The 19,082-nt window shown below is 38.3% G+C and overlaps 1 protein-coding gene across 3 annotated transcripts in view; it reads right to left on the reverse strand.

Annotated features, from left to right (window-relative positions):
• Positions 1-19,082, reverse strand: part of ILDR2 (immunoglobulin like domain containing receptor 2) — a 2,395,614-nt gene that overhangs the window by 714,713 nt on the left and 1,661,819 nt on the right. For all 3 annotated transcript variants that reach the window (XM_044073090.1, XM_044073088.1, XM_044073089.1), the window contains one exon: positions 1,377-1,550. In XM_044073090.1, coding sequence (XP_043929025.1) covers positions 1,377-1,550 — 174 coding nt within the window. The remainder of the gene's footprint in view (positions 1-1,376; positions 1,551-19,082) is intronic.

Here is a 19,082-nt window from a genome sequence, read left to right on the forward strand (position 1 = left end):
AATGAACAGTAGTTTTATGTTTGGGTTTAGCTCTTCTTGGAGTTCATGAAGGACGCAGCCCGGGACACTGTCTGGTACCATTGATGCTGTGTTTTTTGCTTTGGAGAGGGCAGCTCTTACCTGAGCATCTGAGATGTCAGGGGGGCAGCAGTCTGCTGGGATAGATATTTGCCCTTTTGGTGGGGGGGGGGGTTTGCACTGAACCTGTCAGCTAGGATGTTGGCAATGTCTGTGGGTTTGGTGTATTTTTTGTCATTTTGGACTAATTTTGAGCATATCTGGGAATTCCCACCCAGGTTCCTAACAACTAAAGATTTCATCTTGGGTGATGAAAGCCAGGATACATTTTTGGCTAGGCTTATATAAATCCAAGGGCCATTAGCCTAGTACCTACCTATGAACCTATGAATCTATGTAAACCAACACTCTCAACTAATAAAATATGCCTCTCAAAACATTGCAAAAACAAACCAAAACTGCTCACTTGGTAACCTGTTCCCTTTCCTGTAGTAACAGACATTATGGATATATAGCATTTTATCTATACATGTTCCATATTTGTGGATTTTTCAGTACTGTAATGCCATACAATTACAGATTTCTCAGAACTTTCATTTTTTCATAATTTAGTCTACAAGCATATCTTGCATGATCATTTTTTAAATAATAAGATCATTGTTCTTAAAAGCTACATTTATTTTACAATTTTTCAAATTATCTAAATGTGGAAGAAATGTTTCAGTAGAATAACAAAGACATCCTTGTGGTATAATGTAATACCAACTCTCAACATTAATGTCATATAAAATTATAAACTCAGTTTTATGACTTGTACCATGTCTTCTGCTGGGAAATTTAAGATATCTAGTCTGTGAGATTATTTTCTGTGATGGCCTTATGACCTGCAGTGTTTTCCATTAAAATACATAATATTCTCAGTGACAGTCAATCTGCATAAGCACAATGCCATTATTACTATTTAGTTACCAGAGAGGACTTTGGGGTCTTGATGGCCTTCTCTGGCTTCCTAAATTATAACACATTGCATTCCATTCTGTACAAGTCAAATTACACTGACCATCTTTGCAAACAATTTAATTCACCTTAGAAGTGAACCCTGCCACAAAGCAGATCTGTGTGACCTCTGTCTCTTTGGTAATATTTTTTCAGTAATAGAGTTATACATCAATAAGTAACAGAGGGAAAACATCCAAACAAACTAAAAAAATGAAAAGCAGAGACCATTCTTTACTGTAATATATTTAAAATGTTCTACAATTCATCTATGCTACTATTATTTCTAACCATCTAGAATCTGCTACATGTCTCCCATGGAAGGCAAATACTTCTTCAGATTAATAGCATAATCATATTACCATTCTGATTTCCAGTCGGATTGTTTTCCACAATAGTTGGAGGATGATGTTTCTGTGGTGTTGGTGTCGGAACTGGAACTGGTGCCATGGGAACATTGGGAATATAATATGGAGGAGAAGATACAGAAATAGTTGGAGAATTCCCAGTCTTCACTGCTTTGCCAGCTTCATACACTGCAGAGATAAAAAAATTCATTGTTTTAATGCAAATTAAAAGTTCAGTGAAACTATTTTCCTACTTGCACCTGTCCTCTAGGTACTATTCTGTTCTCTATGCAAGATGGTTATCTGCTTTGTCAGTTCTGATGAATTAATAATCAGTCTTCCTTGTCTGTCTACCTTCCCTGAATCTATTTCTTCATTAACAGTTGCAGATGTCACATCATGCTGTCTCTAAAATTCTATGAAGCCAGTAAAGTCAATGTATGCAATACAGAGGAGCTGAATAAATTACTAATTATCAGTGTAAAATTTTGTCTTAAAAATGCCACTGAATAGTCATTTTTATGCAATGTCGTTTTGGCACAAACAAATGCAATCTATTTAGCTGTCAGTTTAACATGATAATTATTGGACACTGATTTTACTGTAACTGAATGTTTTATTAACTGTTGTTAATGAGAATTTGATCTTATATACTATGGAAAGAAAAATATGCAAGAGATTTTGAGATTCTACGTATATGTATCATTCCCCCAGGTAAGATAATTTAGTTGTCTCTGTGTCTATCCATTATTTTGGTTTGTCAGAACTAATCAAAATATATCAGAACATATGAGAATTATGAATGGAAGACAGAAAGGCTGTTAGTACCAATTTCCCATCTCTATTAAGTGTGTTATAATTTTGTTTTTAAGCACTGAAATTGCAATCAGTCTATATTGTTTAAATAACAAATGTGTAAAGAATCTTTAGCTCACTCTGTTAGGTTATTTCTATAACCTCCATCAGCTTCTACAGAGCTTGCTATTTAATTTTTGAGGATAATATATGAGATGTACTGGATCTAGTGCAATAAATTTAAGCAAAATAAATGTACATTTTTATTTTTCACATTTTCATCACTGACGTTGTCTCTCCCTCTCTCTCTCTCTCTCTCTGTGTTTGTGTGCGTTTGGCATGTGTGTGTGTGTGTCTGTGTATATATATATATATATATATATATATATATATATATATATATATATATATATATATATGGGTCCATGTCAGATGGACGAAAGCCCAGTTAACTGATGACCACATCAACGAGATGACTTTGTGAAAGAATGAATCCCCGACAATGGTGAGTAGTGCAGACTGGGAGTTAGTCCCATTCCCTCACTGTAGTTTGATCTCAGAGTTGGTATATTTAAGTAGGGTGGGTATGGGGGGGTGCATGGGGGCTTGTCCCCCTGCGATACATGTTTTAATGTACTTTTTGAGTGTATTATGGAAACAGGAATGTATTCCGTTCCGTAATACATTGACTTACCATTGTTAGGGATTCATCCTGTAGACAATGTCGTCTCATTGATGTGGTCATCGGTTAACTGAGCTTTCGTCCAACTGACATGGACCCATAGATATATATATATATATATATATATATATATATATATATATATGGATATATAGATATCTATAATATATATATATATATATATATATATATATATATATATATATATATATATATATATATAGATAGATATAGATAGATATACATACATAGATATCTACATAGTTTGAATTTAAACAAGCAGGTATTTAAAGAGAGAAGAAAGTAACTTTCTCTATAAATAATGCAGTATTCCATTTTAGAAAGCCAAATTTTCTCTTATTGAACATTCTTTATGTGTTTCACTGTTTTAACAGTGAAGCACTTATTATATATTTGTCTATAATGAGAAACAGAGATACCGCTGAAGCAGGACTTATGCATAAAAAGCCTTATAACATAATTGTAGAAAGCTTTGGATCTCATTAGTCACAGAAATTGACTGCCAGCAACCATAACATGATGGAAACAAGATATTCTAATTGTGAATATGTTTTAAAACAAATTCTGCAACATAAGTTAAACCATCTAATTATTCTAAGCAAAACAGCCATTACAATCCCAATCATATCTCAACATATCATCAAAGTATTATATTTATGAAGAACAGTCAGTACACTGACAGGCCTGCTGCCACAAGGGATTCATCTACACATCTGCTTTTTCTATAAAAAAAAAAACATTTTTACATGGTGATGTTTAGATATTGGTTTTGCAATTATCATTTTTAGTAAATTTTTTTCATTGTAAAAACAAAAAAAATATATGGAAGTACTACAGAAATTATGTACTTTTTTAATGATTTCTATCTGGTGAATTAAAAGCAGGCTGGGTTAGCTGAGTTGTGCTTGTCATGATAATCTAAAATTCTGTCCCAAGAAAATGGAAAAGTCTGCATCTTGGGTAATAGCTTGTCTTGGGCCCCTCTGCCCCAGGTAGCAAGTCTGCTTAAGTAATCCTGAACAATACATGAAGCAACATAGCAAACTAATGCCTGTTTACGAAACCTGAATCCCTATCAATTAATGACTAGATTAACTATTATACTAAACATTTAGAAACTTAAAGAATCTTACATATCATACTTCTTAAATAATTCTATATTGCTTCCTTTCATTAAAAGAGCAGCTATTGTTAGTTCAAATATACCAAGGACATTTTCATAAGTAACAACTGCAAAGAATGTCTGCTTATCTACACATGCAACACATGCATCCATCAAACACACACACATACACACACACACACACACACACACACACACACACACACACATACACACACACACACACACACACACACACACACACACACACACACACACATTTCCTATAATGGTGGTCCCATCATTTGAGAGTATGGCAGTTCAGAAGGATATTAAAGATCCTACAGTCTCCCCTGAAAGTGGCTGTACTCTCAGAGGGTACAACTCAGTTCACAAAATGAAAAACATGAACAGCTTTCAATTTCAAAGTTATTGTACTGGACAAAGAAACAATTTCAATGGGCATTATATGATTTAGTTATTATTTAATGGCTTTGGTCATTAGAAATTTCAAAAGAGAATTAAGCAGCAGATAAGAATCATTTTAGTCTATGCAGTTTGACCACTTATTTAATTCCTTTTCCTTTATTATTTCTTTATGCTGATGTGCATCTCATTCTTATTCTTTAATAGTAATACTGTATTACTACCGTCAAGTCTGCTACAAAGAGTTTCTGAAAATAAATACCAGTTCACTTCCTTAATTTTGTCATCTTTATTCATCAGAATTATTCTTTTTGGTACTTCCACCTCTTCCTCTTCACTGTGCTCCTTAAAGGGTCCTTAAAGCACTCTGTCACACTTCCTTCACCTGGAAGAGAACATTAAGCCCCTGTAGTATATGGTGAGTGCCGATTATGCTCCAATATTTGGAAAATGACAAACCAGTTAAGCACCAGTGTGGCATGTGACCCCCTCATTAAGGTCGGGTCTAGTGCCAGGCAGTAAAATCTGCCAGTACTGACAAACAAATGACAGTGGCAGAAAAAAAAAAGATTTGTTTCTGCCTGCTGTTAGTATTGATAACGTGTCCCCAACTTCTCAAACAAACTCATTTGATAACAGGATTTATTAGCATCCACTTCCTGAAGGATACAAACTCTGAATATCAAATGGATGAAAACACTGCAATCTGTGGTAGCATGTCTTGCAGGAGATTTGTGCATATTCTGAGATTAACCTGTATTGTATGCCAGCATGCCTAATTGTGAAAATGTAAATACGTTTTAAAATGTTGAGTATTTTCCTGTTTAAACAGAATGTTTAAAGAATCTGTCACTGCACTGATACATTTCTAACTGTGCATATTTAAAAGTGACATTCTAAAGTACAAACTGTGGAAAATCAGCTGAACATTGAATGATGTCATTAGAATGTTCCTGGTTGCTAAGAGATTATTTAAATAGCTGACTGTGATATTTTGAAATTAGACAGTTGAGAGCAGTTTGTCAAGTACTGAGCAGTTTGTCAAGTTCTGAGCAGTCAGTGGACAGTTTGTCAACTACTGAGTAGTTTGTCATGTACTGAGCAGTCAGTGGACATCACAGAGGTGGCTAACTTCACAGCATCCATGCAAATGAAGAATAGTTACATGACCACTGAATCCTACACCAATGCACTGTACAAACACGCATGGATCTCACCATACCCAAAAGAACCAAGATGCTCTCCTCCAAAATCTGGTGGTCCCCTGCCATAAACATACTCTACAACAGAAGGAGGAAACTGATGTGGAATAAGGTAAAGTTCCCAAGACTGGAAAAATTCCCTTATCAGCCTCAAAAAAGTTGAGATCCCTCATCAAATCCTCTAAAGCTAGCTATGAAAACAGAACTGCAGCAGATAGTAAAGACAACCACAAGCCTTTCTATAGTTATGTAAAGAATCTCCATGGCAATACCCAGATTTGCTCTGAGCTAATGCACAATGGTACCTCCTATACCAAGTGAACAGATATTGCCAATATACTGACCGACAGATTCAGTGCCAAATTTACCCCACGCTCCTCCCCAAAGGAACAATCACAATACCAGTAGATTGCCAGGTACCCAGTATTACTGCTGCATAGGTTAAAACAGCACTGTCCAAGGCCAAGAATACAGCTTCTATAGGACCTGACAATATCCCTGGCTGTGTTCTACATGAACTACAGAGTGAAAAGGCACCTCACCTGTGTGCCCTGTTCAATCACAGCCTCAGCTCAGGCTTTGTCCCTATCAAATGGCACACTACTACAGTCATCCTTCTCCACAAAGGAGGAGCGACTACAGACCCTGGTAACTATCACTTCATTAGCCTAACGAGTTTGATATGCAAAGCTATGGAATGCATCACCATGGACCTAATAAACAAGGATACAGGGAATCTCCAAATTCTGGATCCTACTCAGTTTGGTTTTGTGAAGGGTAGATCATGTCTATTCAACTTAGTTGACTTCTTTGAGTCAGTCACCAGAGCTGTGGATGAAGGCAAGGTGGTTCATACAGCCTACCTTGATCTGGCCAAGGCCTTTGATACCATTCCCCACTCAGGAATCATAGAAAAACTCACTAAGCTAGGCATCAACCCCTATATCCCTAGGTGGGTTGCAAACAGGCTCACAGGTAGAACCCACAGTGTGAAAGTAGCTGACTCTAAGTCAGACTGCAGACCAGTCATGAGTGGAGTCCGACAGGGTTCGGTCCTGGGTCCTCTCCTGTTTGGTATCTACTTCTCTGAAGTCCAGGCCAACACAAAGGGACTCTGGCTGACATAGTTTGTAGACTGTTGCAAGTTGGGAGCTATTATTAACTACCCAAGTGATGTTGATGTCCTACATAAAGGCCTCACTGAGAGCAATGATTGGTGTCAGAACCATGGCCTTAAGCTCAATGCCAAAAAATGTGTCATCATCCCCCTTGGGAAAAACCTGGCTTCCTTGAATTATCACATTGATGGTAGTCCACTGAACACAGAAGGCGTTATAAGAGATCTGGGAACACAGGTTGACAGCATCCTCTTTTTTGATCACCACATTGCCACTGTGGTCAGAAAGTCCTTCTATGTGGTACATCTCATTACTAAGGGTTTTGCATCCAGGAAGAAAGAGGTCATTCTCTCCCTCTACTCTTCCCTCATTAGGCCAATCATCGAGTGCAATGCCCCATTTGGCATGTACCTCACTAGACACCTGTAACAACTGGACAGGCCACAAAAATACCTCACAAAGAGGATCTTAGGCTTTAAATACTTGTCCTATATGGACAGACTCAAAAAAACTCCAACTATTCTCTGTCTCATATGTCCTACTTAAAGGTGATCTCTGCTTGACTCACGAAGCCATGTCTGACCCAGCTCTGTTAGAAATGCTACATCTAAAGAAATCCCAATCCCTCCACACCACATGCTCCAGAAACCTCAACTTCATTACCACAATCAACAGAACATGCTGGAGGGACAGGTTCATAACCCAGAGAATGCCCATGCTATAGAACAGAGTTCCCATACATGTCAAGCAGAGCACCTTGCTGGCCTTCTTCAAGAGAAATCTTGATGAGTGGATGGAAAATAGAAAATTCACCCCAGGGATCACTCCAGTGGCTCTACTCGACAGAGGCACTGGGAACTAAGGTGAGGTGGCACGATGCCAGGGTAATCCTATGGTCTAGGCTTGTAAAGGCTCTAGGGCCATTAGCCTAGCACACACCTATGAACCTATGAAACTATAAGAAAAGAGAACTCACCAAAAAACACTGTAAGTTTGACTTGGCCTTGCTATTATATCTTAGAGTGGATCAGGGACAGTATTCTTTAGCTAGATCAGGAAAGTTTAGTCATTAAGATAGAGTTTTTAATGAATAATAGACTCCTATCCTGCAGTTTGATTTTACAGTTCTGGTGATTGAATTCTAGTATTTATTGAGAGTTAATGATTTACAGTCTTGTAATTATTTTACTTATTATTAAATGATGTTCATTACTTTACATTGTGGTTGGAAACCAGTGTTTTTCTTTAGAGATTAGAGAGTACTTCTACCTGTTTGATACTCCCCCAGGTCACCTCAAAAGCTTGGTTGTTCTGGTCATAGCTATCATTTATTTTGATAATTAATTTTTATAACTGGACACCCATTTAGAAGGTCATTAAGAACCTCTGATTGGTGGTAGCATTACTGCATTATTTTGGGAAAGAGACGCAGCTGGAAATCTGTGTCAGGCTTTACCAGAAGTATTTGGATGTGTGAGATTTAAATTTACTTTGAGTGTGAGTGTATCAGAGGTCTTAAACTGGGACACATTGCTTGCTCTGAAGTGTGTAATAAGAAAATACATTTGGGTGGACAGAGTTATTTGTTTGTTTGATACCCCCCAGGTCACCTCAAAAGCTTGGCTGTTCTGGTTATAGCTATCATTTATTTTGATAATAATTTTTTATAACTGGACAACCGTTTAGAAGGTCATTAAGACCCTCAGATTGGTAGTAGCATTACTGTATTATTCTGGGAAAGAGATGCAGCTGGAAATATGTGTCAGGCTTTCCCAGAAGTGTTTGGATGTGTGAGATTTAAATTTACTTTGATTGTGATTGTATCAGTGGTCTTAAACTGGGACACATTGCTCTGAAGTGTGTAATAAGAAAATACATTTGGGTGGACAGAGTTATATAGTCCAGTCCCAGAAAACAGAGCATGTTCCTGTTGTGCTCTTATGGGAAAATTGTGAAATATTACTTCTGTTTAATGACAGTCTCATATTGGAGTCAGTAGTGTGGATTAAAGCTCCTTAGTTACTAACCCAGGATAGTAAGGGCTAGTAAGGGACATCATTTAATTAGTGCCTGCCAACCTGACCAAGGAAGCAATGATTTCAGCCTTGATTGCAGCCACAGCTCAGACCAGCCATTCAGGGGATATCCAGTTTGGTGTTGGTGATGTGCTGCAGCCTGCCGAGACAAAACAGTCCACATTTTCTTCAGAGGACCTGAGAAGACATCTGGAGTTACAGAGACTGCACCTAGAGGTCGAGGAGAGAATGTGACACCTGGAGGCTGAGGAAAGGGAAAAGCAGCACCAATATGAACTGGAAGCTGTACAGAAACAGCATCAACATGAACTGGAAGCCAAATTACTAGAGACTGAAGAGAGACTGTTTCTGGAAACCCAGCAACATGAACTGGAGGTCAAATGTCTTGAACTGGAATCAGCAGAGAGGCTGAAGCATTTAGAAGCCAAGGACAATGAGAGACAGTGCCAGCATGAAATGGAGCTTCAAACCCTTCAAGAGGGTCATGGAGGTAATGGGGAAGGGAATAATTGGACCCCAGATGTTGTAAAGGTCAGTAAACTTTTTCCTCAGTACAGAGATGGGGATTACTTTGATAGTTTTATTCATATTTTTGTGAGTGTTTGTAGACAATATGATGTTGATCATGAGCTCTGGGTTTGGCTCCTGACTCCCTTACTCCATGGTAATGCTGTTCAGGCTTTAGCAAAGTTAAGTGATGTAGATTGTTTCAATTATGAAAAACTGAAATGTTGTTTGCTTGACTGTTTCAAATTTACACCTGAAGCTTATAGAAAAAAGTTTAATGAACACAGACACAAGGCAGATGAAAGTATACTTGATTATATTGCTAACTTAAGTACTTACTTTCACAGATAGGTGAGTGGGTGTCAGTTCACCACTTCTGAGGGACTGGCAGACCTTTTGGTGAGAAAACAAGCCATCAGTACTTTGCCTGATGATATGAGCGTCTGGTTAGCACACTGTCAATGCAACTCTGCAGAGGAGTTGGGGAGAAAAGGGGATCTCTACTTAGCAAGCAGAGCACCACTGCATAGGAGAGGGATACTCAGTGCTGTACATGGACATAAGGGAACCCCTGGGGGCAGTCTAAACCACTCCAACAGAGTATACCAGTAATGGGGGAAACTACTAATCCAAGTGCATGGTTAGAGATTAGATGTTTCAAGTATAACCAGAGCAGACACATAGCAGTCAAATGTCCACCAAGGCAAGGTGAGAAACAAAAGGTGAGGGAGCCACCAAGTGGTGATGACAAACTGCCAGTGGTAAGTTGTTTAGAAAAGACTGGGTGCCACATTATCACCAAAATGTATATCCAATCTTAGTAGTTGGTAAACAGGTTACTGTAAGAGAGACACAGCTTCTGATATAACCATTATGAGGCCTGCAGTGGTTAGAGAAGAGCAGTACTTGCTTGGGCAGTCCACTCCAGTCACTGCGTTGAAGGGGGGGGGGGGGTCCCACTCCAAATATCTTTGGATAGGGCTCATCTTAACTGGGAGGGTGGAAGAGGAAGCAAGCAAGTAGTTGTGTCCAAGGATATTCCTGAAGATGTCCTGATAGGGAATGACTTTGATGATGCAGTACCTTGTTTACATGCAGTGACACAGTCAGGCTTGGAGACAGACATGTAGGTCTGGTAGTCTGGGAGAGACCCAGAAAGATCTCATATCTGAAGCTTCCGAATGTGAGCCACAGCTGCTGGTAGGTACTGATGTTCCCTTGGACATTGTGACTGTGAGAACGGAGGTGAGTGGTGGTACCCAGAGTGACAGTGAGGCACAGCTGTCAGAAATGACTAAGCTTCCTGGGGAAGGGGAACTGGGGAAGGTCAGAAAGACAGAGTTGAGACAGGCTCAACTTATGGATCCTATGTTAGAAAGCTTGAAGGAGATGGCTAAGGAGGTGCCTGAGGTTCAAGGAAGAGGGGACTCTGTATACTGGAACAAAGGTTTGTTGTATAGAGAATGGATTCCTGGAGGTGGGCTAGAAGGTGAAGTGATATGATAGTTGGTAGTGCCTAGAGCTTACTGTCTGCCACTCTTACCCATAGCGTATGACATTCCTTCCTCAGGTCATATGTACATAAGATGTACTAAGAGACATATTATACAAAATTTCTATTGGCCTTGGATTGCAAGGGATGTGGTAGGATATTGTAGGACTTGTGAACAGTGCCAAAAAGTTGGTAAAGCAGGGGACAAGGCTAATGCTCTGCTAATGCCTTTGCCTTTTATTGAAGAGACATTTCAGAGAGTGGCCTTAGATATTGTGAGATCCCTGAGTACTCCAAATTCTACAGGAAAGAAATACATCTTGGTGGTAGCAGATTATACTAACAGATATCCTGAGGCAGTGGCTCTGTTATCTATTGAGGCAGAGAAGATGGCAAATGCTTTGATAGATATCTTCAGCAGAGTAGGTTTTCCAAGGGAAATACTGACTGACTGAAGTGTCAGACCTGCTGACTTGTCTGTGGAAACATTGTGGAGTGAAATGTCCAAAGATCACACCCTATCATCCCCAGACTAATGGTATTGTGGAGAGGTTAAAATCTACATTGAAGACTATGCTATGGGCATTTGCAGACCAGTTCAAAAGGGAGTGGGACAAGAATTTGCCCAGTCTGTTATTTGCTTACAGGGAAGTACGGCAGGAATCTACAGGTTTTTCACCCTTTGAGTTGTTATATGGGGACAGAGTAAGGGGGCCTTTAGATTTTATTTGAAAGGAGTAGGAAGGTGAGACTGCATCTCACAAAGAGTCTGTTATGGCTTATGTTCTCAACTTTCAGACAAAACTTAAGAAGCTCATGGGCTTAGCTTAAGAGACCCTAGCAGTGGCTCAACAACAAAAGAAGGTGTGGTATAACAGGAATGCTTGACTCGAGAGTATGCTGAGGGACAGAATGTAATGGTACTTGTTCCTGTTAGACATAACAAGTTACAAGCAGCTTGGGATGGACCCTTTGAGGTGGTGTGGAAAATCAATTATGTGAACTGCATGGTAAATTTGGTAGGTAGGAGACAAGGGCACAAAATGTACCATAGGGAGGCCCTAGTATTGAGCATTCATAGTGGATGGCAGGAAGAGTCTGAAACAGATTATGCTAACTGATCTTTTGGGTGAGGCTAGGATTGATACATCTGTGGAAGAGATCACAATATCACTGCAGTTAACTCCTAATCAAGTCCAGGAGATAAAAATGGTATTGCAGAAATTTAGGGATATGTTCACAGGGAAACCTGTGTGCACTGACTTGGTGCAGCACCATGTGGACACAGGACTTCAAAAACCTGTTAAGCTGGTCCCTTATAGGGTAACTGAGAGAGTGAAGTAGACTCTGTAAGAAGAAATAAGGGAAATGCTAGAACTGGTGGTAATTCAAGAGTTTACCAGTCCTTGGGCTTCCCCAGTAGTGCTAGTGCCAAAGAAGGATGGTAGTGTGAGATTCTGTGTAGACTGCAGGAAATTAAATAGTTGCACTGAGTCAGATGAATACCCCATGCCAAGGACAGATGAAGCCCTAGAACTGCTGGGTGGGCTAGGTATCTGACTACTATTGATTTGACTAAGGGGTACTGGCAGGCACTCTTGACTTCTGCTGCTAGAGAAAGGTCAACCTTTGAAACCCATTATGGAGTGTATGAATTTAGTAGGATGCCTTTTGGAATGAGAAATGCCCCAGCAACTTTCCAGAGGCTGGTAAATTGTATCCTGATAGGAGCAGGGGAATATGCTCTTGCAAATTTGGATGACATCGCTATTTATAGCCACTCCTGGCAGAAACATCTCCAACATGTGACAGAGGTCCTGGATAGATTAAATAGGCCAGGATTAACAATTATACTCAGTAAGTGTCAAGTGGGTATGGCAGAGGTCACTTACTTAGGAAATAAAGTGGGAAGTGGTAAAATTAGACCAGAACCTGTCAAGGTGGAAGTGATCTAAACATGGCCAGTTCCAGTTACTAAGAAACAAATGAGAGCATTTCTAGGGTCAGTGGGGTACTATAGGAAAGTTGTGCCCAATTACAGTAACATAGCTGCACCTTTACTGACCTAACTAGGATGAATAAACTGGACAAGTTAGTGTGGACCACAGATTGTGAACAAGCATTCCAAAAACTAAAAGTAATTTTGGGAGGACCTCCTGTGTTAGCCAGCAAGATTACAATAAAGAATTTATTGTACAGGTAGATGATTTGAATTATGGGATGGCGGCTGTGCTCAGCCAAGTTTCTGTAGAAGGAGAAGAGCACCCAGTGGTTTATCTGAGCCATAGAATCCAAGCTAGGGAAGAGTATTATGCAGCTGTGGAGAAAGAGTGTTTGTCCATAGCATGGGCATTGCAAAAGCTGCAGTCCTATCTTTATGGGAGAAAATTCACTGTGCTCATAGATCATAATCCTCTCACATGGCTTAATAGGGTCAGTAAGCAGAATACCAAGTTACTGAGGTGAAGTCTGGGATTGCAAGCATATGATATGACCATACATCATCACAGTGGGGTTAATAATCCCAATGCAGATGGATTGTCCAGGAGAGGAGTGGATTAATATTCCCAGGTAGACCCATTTTTCTCAAGCCTCAGTTTTTAAGGGTGGGCGGATGTGAAGAAACTGAAAACATTGTCATCTGTGCTAGCATGTTTGGCAGGAGATTTGTGCATATTCTCAGATTAACTTGCATTGTGTGCCAGCATTCTTAATTGTAAAAATGTAAATACATTTTAAAATGTTGAATATTTTCCTGTTTAAACAGAATGTTTAAATAATCTGTCACTGCTTTGATACATTTCTAACTGTGTACGTTTGAGTGGGACGTTCTAAAGTAGAAACTGTGGAGAATCAGCTGAACGGTGATGTCATTAGAAAGTTCCTGGTTGCTAAGAGATTTTTAAACAGCTGATTGACAGAAAAATACCTTTTTTTAAACAGCTGACTGTTATATTTTGAAATTAGACAGCTTAGACTGCAGTTTGTGAAGCACTGAGCAGTTTGTCAAGTACTGAGCAGTTAGTGGACACCAAGAAAAGACAACTCACCAAGAAAGCTGTAAGCTTGCCTCGGCCTTGCTATTATATGTTAGAGTAGATCAGGAACAGTATTTTTTAGTTAGATCAGGAAAGCTTAGTTATTAGGATAGAGTTTTTCTAGAATAAGTGACTCCTATCCTGCAGTTTGATTTTACATTTCTGGTGATTGAATTTTTGTGTTTATTGAGAGTTATTGAGTTACAATCTTGTAATCATTTTACTTATTATTCAATGTTTTTCATTACTTTACATTGTGGCTGGAAACCATTGTTTTTCTTTAGAGTTTAGAGACTGCTTCTACCTGTTACCATATTATTTTGGGAAAGAGACACAGCTGAAAATCTGTGTCAGACTTTCCCAGAAGTGTTTGGATGTGTGAGATTTAAAATTTACTTTGAGTGTGAGTATATCAGAGGTCTTAAACTGGGAAACTTTGCTCTGAAGTGTGTAAATAAGAAAATACATTTGGGTGGACAGAGTTATATAGTTCAGTCCCAGAAAATAGGGTGTATTCCTGTTGTGCTCTTAGGGGAAAATTGTGAAATATTACTTCTGTTTAAGTGACAGTCTCATATTGGAGTCACCTTAGTTACTGACCCAGGATAGTAATGGGTGTCATTTAATTGTTGGCAGTCCAGTGAGGTATTGGCTGGATGTCACACTGGTAACGTTTTCCCAACTTCTCAAACAAACTCATTTGATAACAGGATGTATTGGCATCCACTTCCTAAAGGATAAGAATTCTGAGACTCAAATAGATGTCATTATTTAGTGATGTCATTCCTCAGTGGTTTGTTTAAAAAACACACGTTTTATGAGGAATGGCCCAAAAATAGAAAGCAATAATATGGATGTCCTGTGAAAATCTAGACAGTCCAGAGGTATGAAAGGTGCATGTAAACATGTTACCCTACCTCTCTGACAGCTCTCTCTAAGTGTTTTATAGCTTTGAAAGCCAGGAAAACTCTTAGTGTTTTCCCCTCTAACTAGTACTGCATGGAGAAGATAAAACTCCATGCACAACAAAGAATTACGATCACCTCACTGATCATAAGCTTCAATTATGCATCCTCTACATTGATGCCCAGATTCACCTCTCAAGCTTCGCTCTTGAGGTGAATTTGTCTGTGTCTATGTATATCTCTAATTGTATAAATATCTTCTTAATTGTGGAACTTTTCTCCCTGGGCCTCCACTGAAAATGGACTTGGTCCAGCTGGATTTTCCTGGTTAACAAATGTAAAATAAAAATAAAAAAATAAATAATTTCTTGGCATGCATGTCTCAAACACATTATAAGCAGGTTATGATTGGCAAACCAATCATAATCCTCTATGTTAGGGCTGTTTTACTGTGGATGTGTTCTTCTGTTGATGACACTCTGAGGCAGATTATGATATTTTAAGTAAACTATTAATTTACATTTATAAAAGAACATCACAGCACACCTTTTTTTTCAACACTTCCTTCAGGGAATACCACAGTATTCTTTTTCTCTGCTTTGTCAGCCTGAAACCAATATTTCTACTGACCAGTACTGATGATATTAGACTAGCATCATGGAGGCTATACAATCCAAACCAATTTAAATGATTTGTATGGTTTTCCGTGTGTTAGTGCAAGTGCAGTTGAGTGGGTGATATAGTTAAAGTGTTACTCAAGAGTATGTTATTGATGAGTTCTGCAAAACAGAAGTTGTAAAAAGAGCAGACCAGAGCAACATGAATAGAAAATATAATCTCTATACAGATAACACTAAATAAAATAAACAAAGTGCAAACACAAAATAAAGGATATTACATGAAAACCAGGTGTAACGACTCCTTCACAGTCATGGCAATCTTACAAATATACGAATCTTATAAAGGAAAACAAACCATATTGACATATTTCAGTTAAAAGTATTATTCAGCACATATAATCATCTATACAGTCATTGTCAATTGAATATTACATTGCTCATTCAGTTCCTGCCTTCCTTTAAACCTCATTTGTCCTCCAAATCATTATTCTGCATGTATTGTTCCCACAATTCCCACTGTTTCCATGTAATCTGCACCTACCCTTTCCAAAAGATCCCATATCCAGTTCTTTTATCTCTGTTACTATGTTAACTACTTCTAGTATGGCTGGTTTAGACTTTAATTCTGCTTCATGGGAACCACAAGAATTAAACTCATCAATGCCTTACTATGTCCAGACAATTTTGATTCTGCATCATAGCTAAAAAAGCATTTCCATAGTTATACCAATTTGCTCACCCAGTATTTCTGGCAGAGTAGTCTGCAAGGAATTTTTAAAGTCTGCTAGCTCATTATACTCCCAAAAAATACATTCCCAATTACCTCTTTCTTCTATATTAGACCTTCAACATTTGCAATCTGCCTTAGGAAAATGTCTTTGGAGTCTGCTTGGGGTATAAAAATACCTATGCAAACACTTCCAAGCAATAATCTTAAATCCTCTAGACCTCGTTGCATATTTGGGAGTCATACCTATATTCTCCCATTGTTTATTTATGAATTGCTTATCCAGTCTCTGTTCCCAATCCTTTCTAATATCCTCTAATTGATCCCTACAGTTATGCAATATTTTATATGTCCTACTAATTATCCCTTTTTTAACAGCAGCTTTGTTCTAGATTATACAAAAAACTCTACCAGTGCTGATTTTTCAGTTATTCCTTTCTCTTTTCCTATACTCTGATATTGATCCTTGGTAAGGAAGGCATTGTCTAGCCTGGAGTCCAAATGAATTCTTGGCCTCTTCCCATTCTATTAGCTTTCCCTCTTTAATTATTTACTCCCAATACCTTGGGTCCTTTGCAACTTTTCCCCAGTAAATTCCAACCCCCTTTTGCCTATTCTCTGTACCCCTAATTGCAGTCATCCCTATTAGCAGAATCACCTTTCTCCATTCCTGTGTTGGCTTAGTTCTTAAAATACTTTGTGCAACTTTATGAATATAATATTCTGTATGGTTATTGTTACTCTCCTTAAGGATCTGCATAAAAAATCCAAGTCTCTCCTTATTTCTTGTGGTCCCCCCATTTCATTATCATCCCTTTTCACTTTGAATTATATATTTCTGCTTGTTCTATGTATAGGAGCCTTAACTGTGTAGCTGTGAAATGCCCTGTCAAATCAGGTAATCCCAAACTATTTTGTTCTATTTGAAGAATCAACTTATCCCACTTGACTCTTACCTTTTTCACTTCCCAGATAAAAAACTTCAATTCTTTATTAATTGCAATCCACAACTTGTCCTCTGGTTGATAAAAGTATACTTTACCCATATATAAAACTAAAGGGACTAAAATATTTTCAGTGCTTATATAGTGAGTAATAATTTTCTACAAACACTCTACTGCCTCCTACTTTTAGTAGTTTCTTCTTCTGCCCCAGTTTTGTAAGACTCAACTCCTTGGTTTTGTAAGACTCAACTCCTTCTGCTGGTATGATTGCATCTTTACTATTAGAGGTCTTGCCTCCTTTCTCATGGCCATGTTTGGAGCATAAACAAGATGTGCCCTTTCAATTAACAACTCCTGCTGTGGAATACCAGTCCAGTTGTTTATGCGTGCTTTCATAAAATTAATACAGTCTGTTCCATCCAGTTTACCTGGTACAGCAGAAAATCAGGTTTTCCCTACGTGCTCTGTCCTCTAATTCTAACATTTTTTTAAACATCTCTTCTTAAGCAGTCTCATACTCATCTGGCCTTTTCTTCGTTTTGACCTCAGTTCATCTTAATATCTGTTAAATGCTTTTTCCATTTAAGTCAGCCTTTTGTTAACTGAGTTGATATACTCTTTTATTGTATTGTTTATTTTAATCAGCACTGAGTACATTTTACTTATTTTTCCTCTAGATTACTAGAAGTCATGTCTTGCACCAAAGCTGGAGCTGGGCTCATGCTGCGCACGTCCCTTTTTGAATGGCTCAGTGTTGCAGTGGTAGTGTTGTCACCTCACAGCAAGAGGTTCTCCAGTTCGATTCTCGGCTGGGGTGCCTTCTGTGCAGAGTCTGCATGTATTCCCTCTGCTCATGTGGGTTTCCTCTGGGTGCTCTGTTTTCCTCCCATATTACAAAGACATACATCTGGAGCATTTCTCCCCAGGCCGTTGCTGAAAATTGGCTTTGTTCCAAGTCGGACTTTCCCTGTAAACAAATGTTAAGTAGATAAATAAATAAATAAATAATTGTACTGCTTCTTGCTGAACAGCAGCAGCATTCTTCCCAGCCAGTGTTTTCTCCTCACCTTTTGTGGTTAATTTTCTTTCAGGTTCTCTAAATTTCTTCTTTGATGGCAGCCAGGCAGTGCAGTTACTAGCCAGTAACTGAAATTTACCCCAAAAGACAAATTCACTGGCTGTTGTATGAATTTTTGTTGAGACACTGGTAGAGCTGAAATTAAACTGTTACTCAATGTGCAGCCATCTTGGAAGATCCATTATCATTCCTGATGAAAATTAACAGAATTATGATTTCATGATAGGGATTTTGTTTGTCATTCATTTTTGTTATTTGCTTACTTTAAACTTTGGCTCTTAATCTCTCATCACAGTTATGATACTGTGATGGTTTTTCTGACATTAGTTTAAAAATGATTGACCCAGAGTCTTACCTCATTGACCATTCTCTCTTTGGCTTCAGTACACATTTATCATTGCTTCCTTGGGTCTTTTTTCTATCCTGCCTCATTAAAATTAGCTTCAGTAAAGCATTTAGCTGTACTGCATAAACAACTGCTGAAGACCACATTAGAAGATTCATAAACTTGTTTTTTTTTTCTTTTTTTTTTGTATAATTCATCCATCCTTACAAAGCCTCTTTCTCCCATTTTTGCACATGGGGACGGGGTATCACTTCATCACTGACAGTCGTCTAAAGCCAAGGTTTGCACCACTATCATCCTACTTTAGTCAAAGATTAAAGTGAGATAAAATACTTACTTTAGCTCCACAGAGTTTCCTTGATGTAGTTTTTATGAATTTCATGTTTTTGGATTATGTCTTTCCTAGGTGTCACGTTTGTTTGGATTTTAAACTTTAAATTATTATACTGAGACAACCTTTATTTACATAGGTGTTAAGTATAGTGAATGTAATACTTATACCAAAAGTATTGGGTATGGTAAAGGTACAAACAGGTACAGCAAAGAATAATGAATTTTTGAAAGAATGAAATGGCATGAATGAGCACGAATGGAAATAATATGCATGCATTATTTGTATAGGGCTGCATTCATGAAATATGATAAGGATATACAAGTATGTAGACATCACAGAATGATCTAG

Source organism: Protopterus annectens, chromosome 5.part1, assembly GCF_019279795.1.
Source record: "Protopterus annectens isolate FY-2018-M chromosome 5.part1, PAN1.0, whole genome shotgun sequence".
NCBI lineage: Eukaryota > Metazoa > Chordata > Ceratodontiformes > Protopteridae > Protopterus > Protopterus annectens.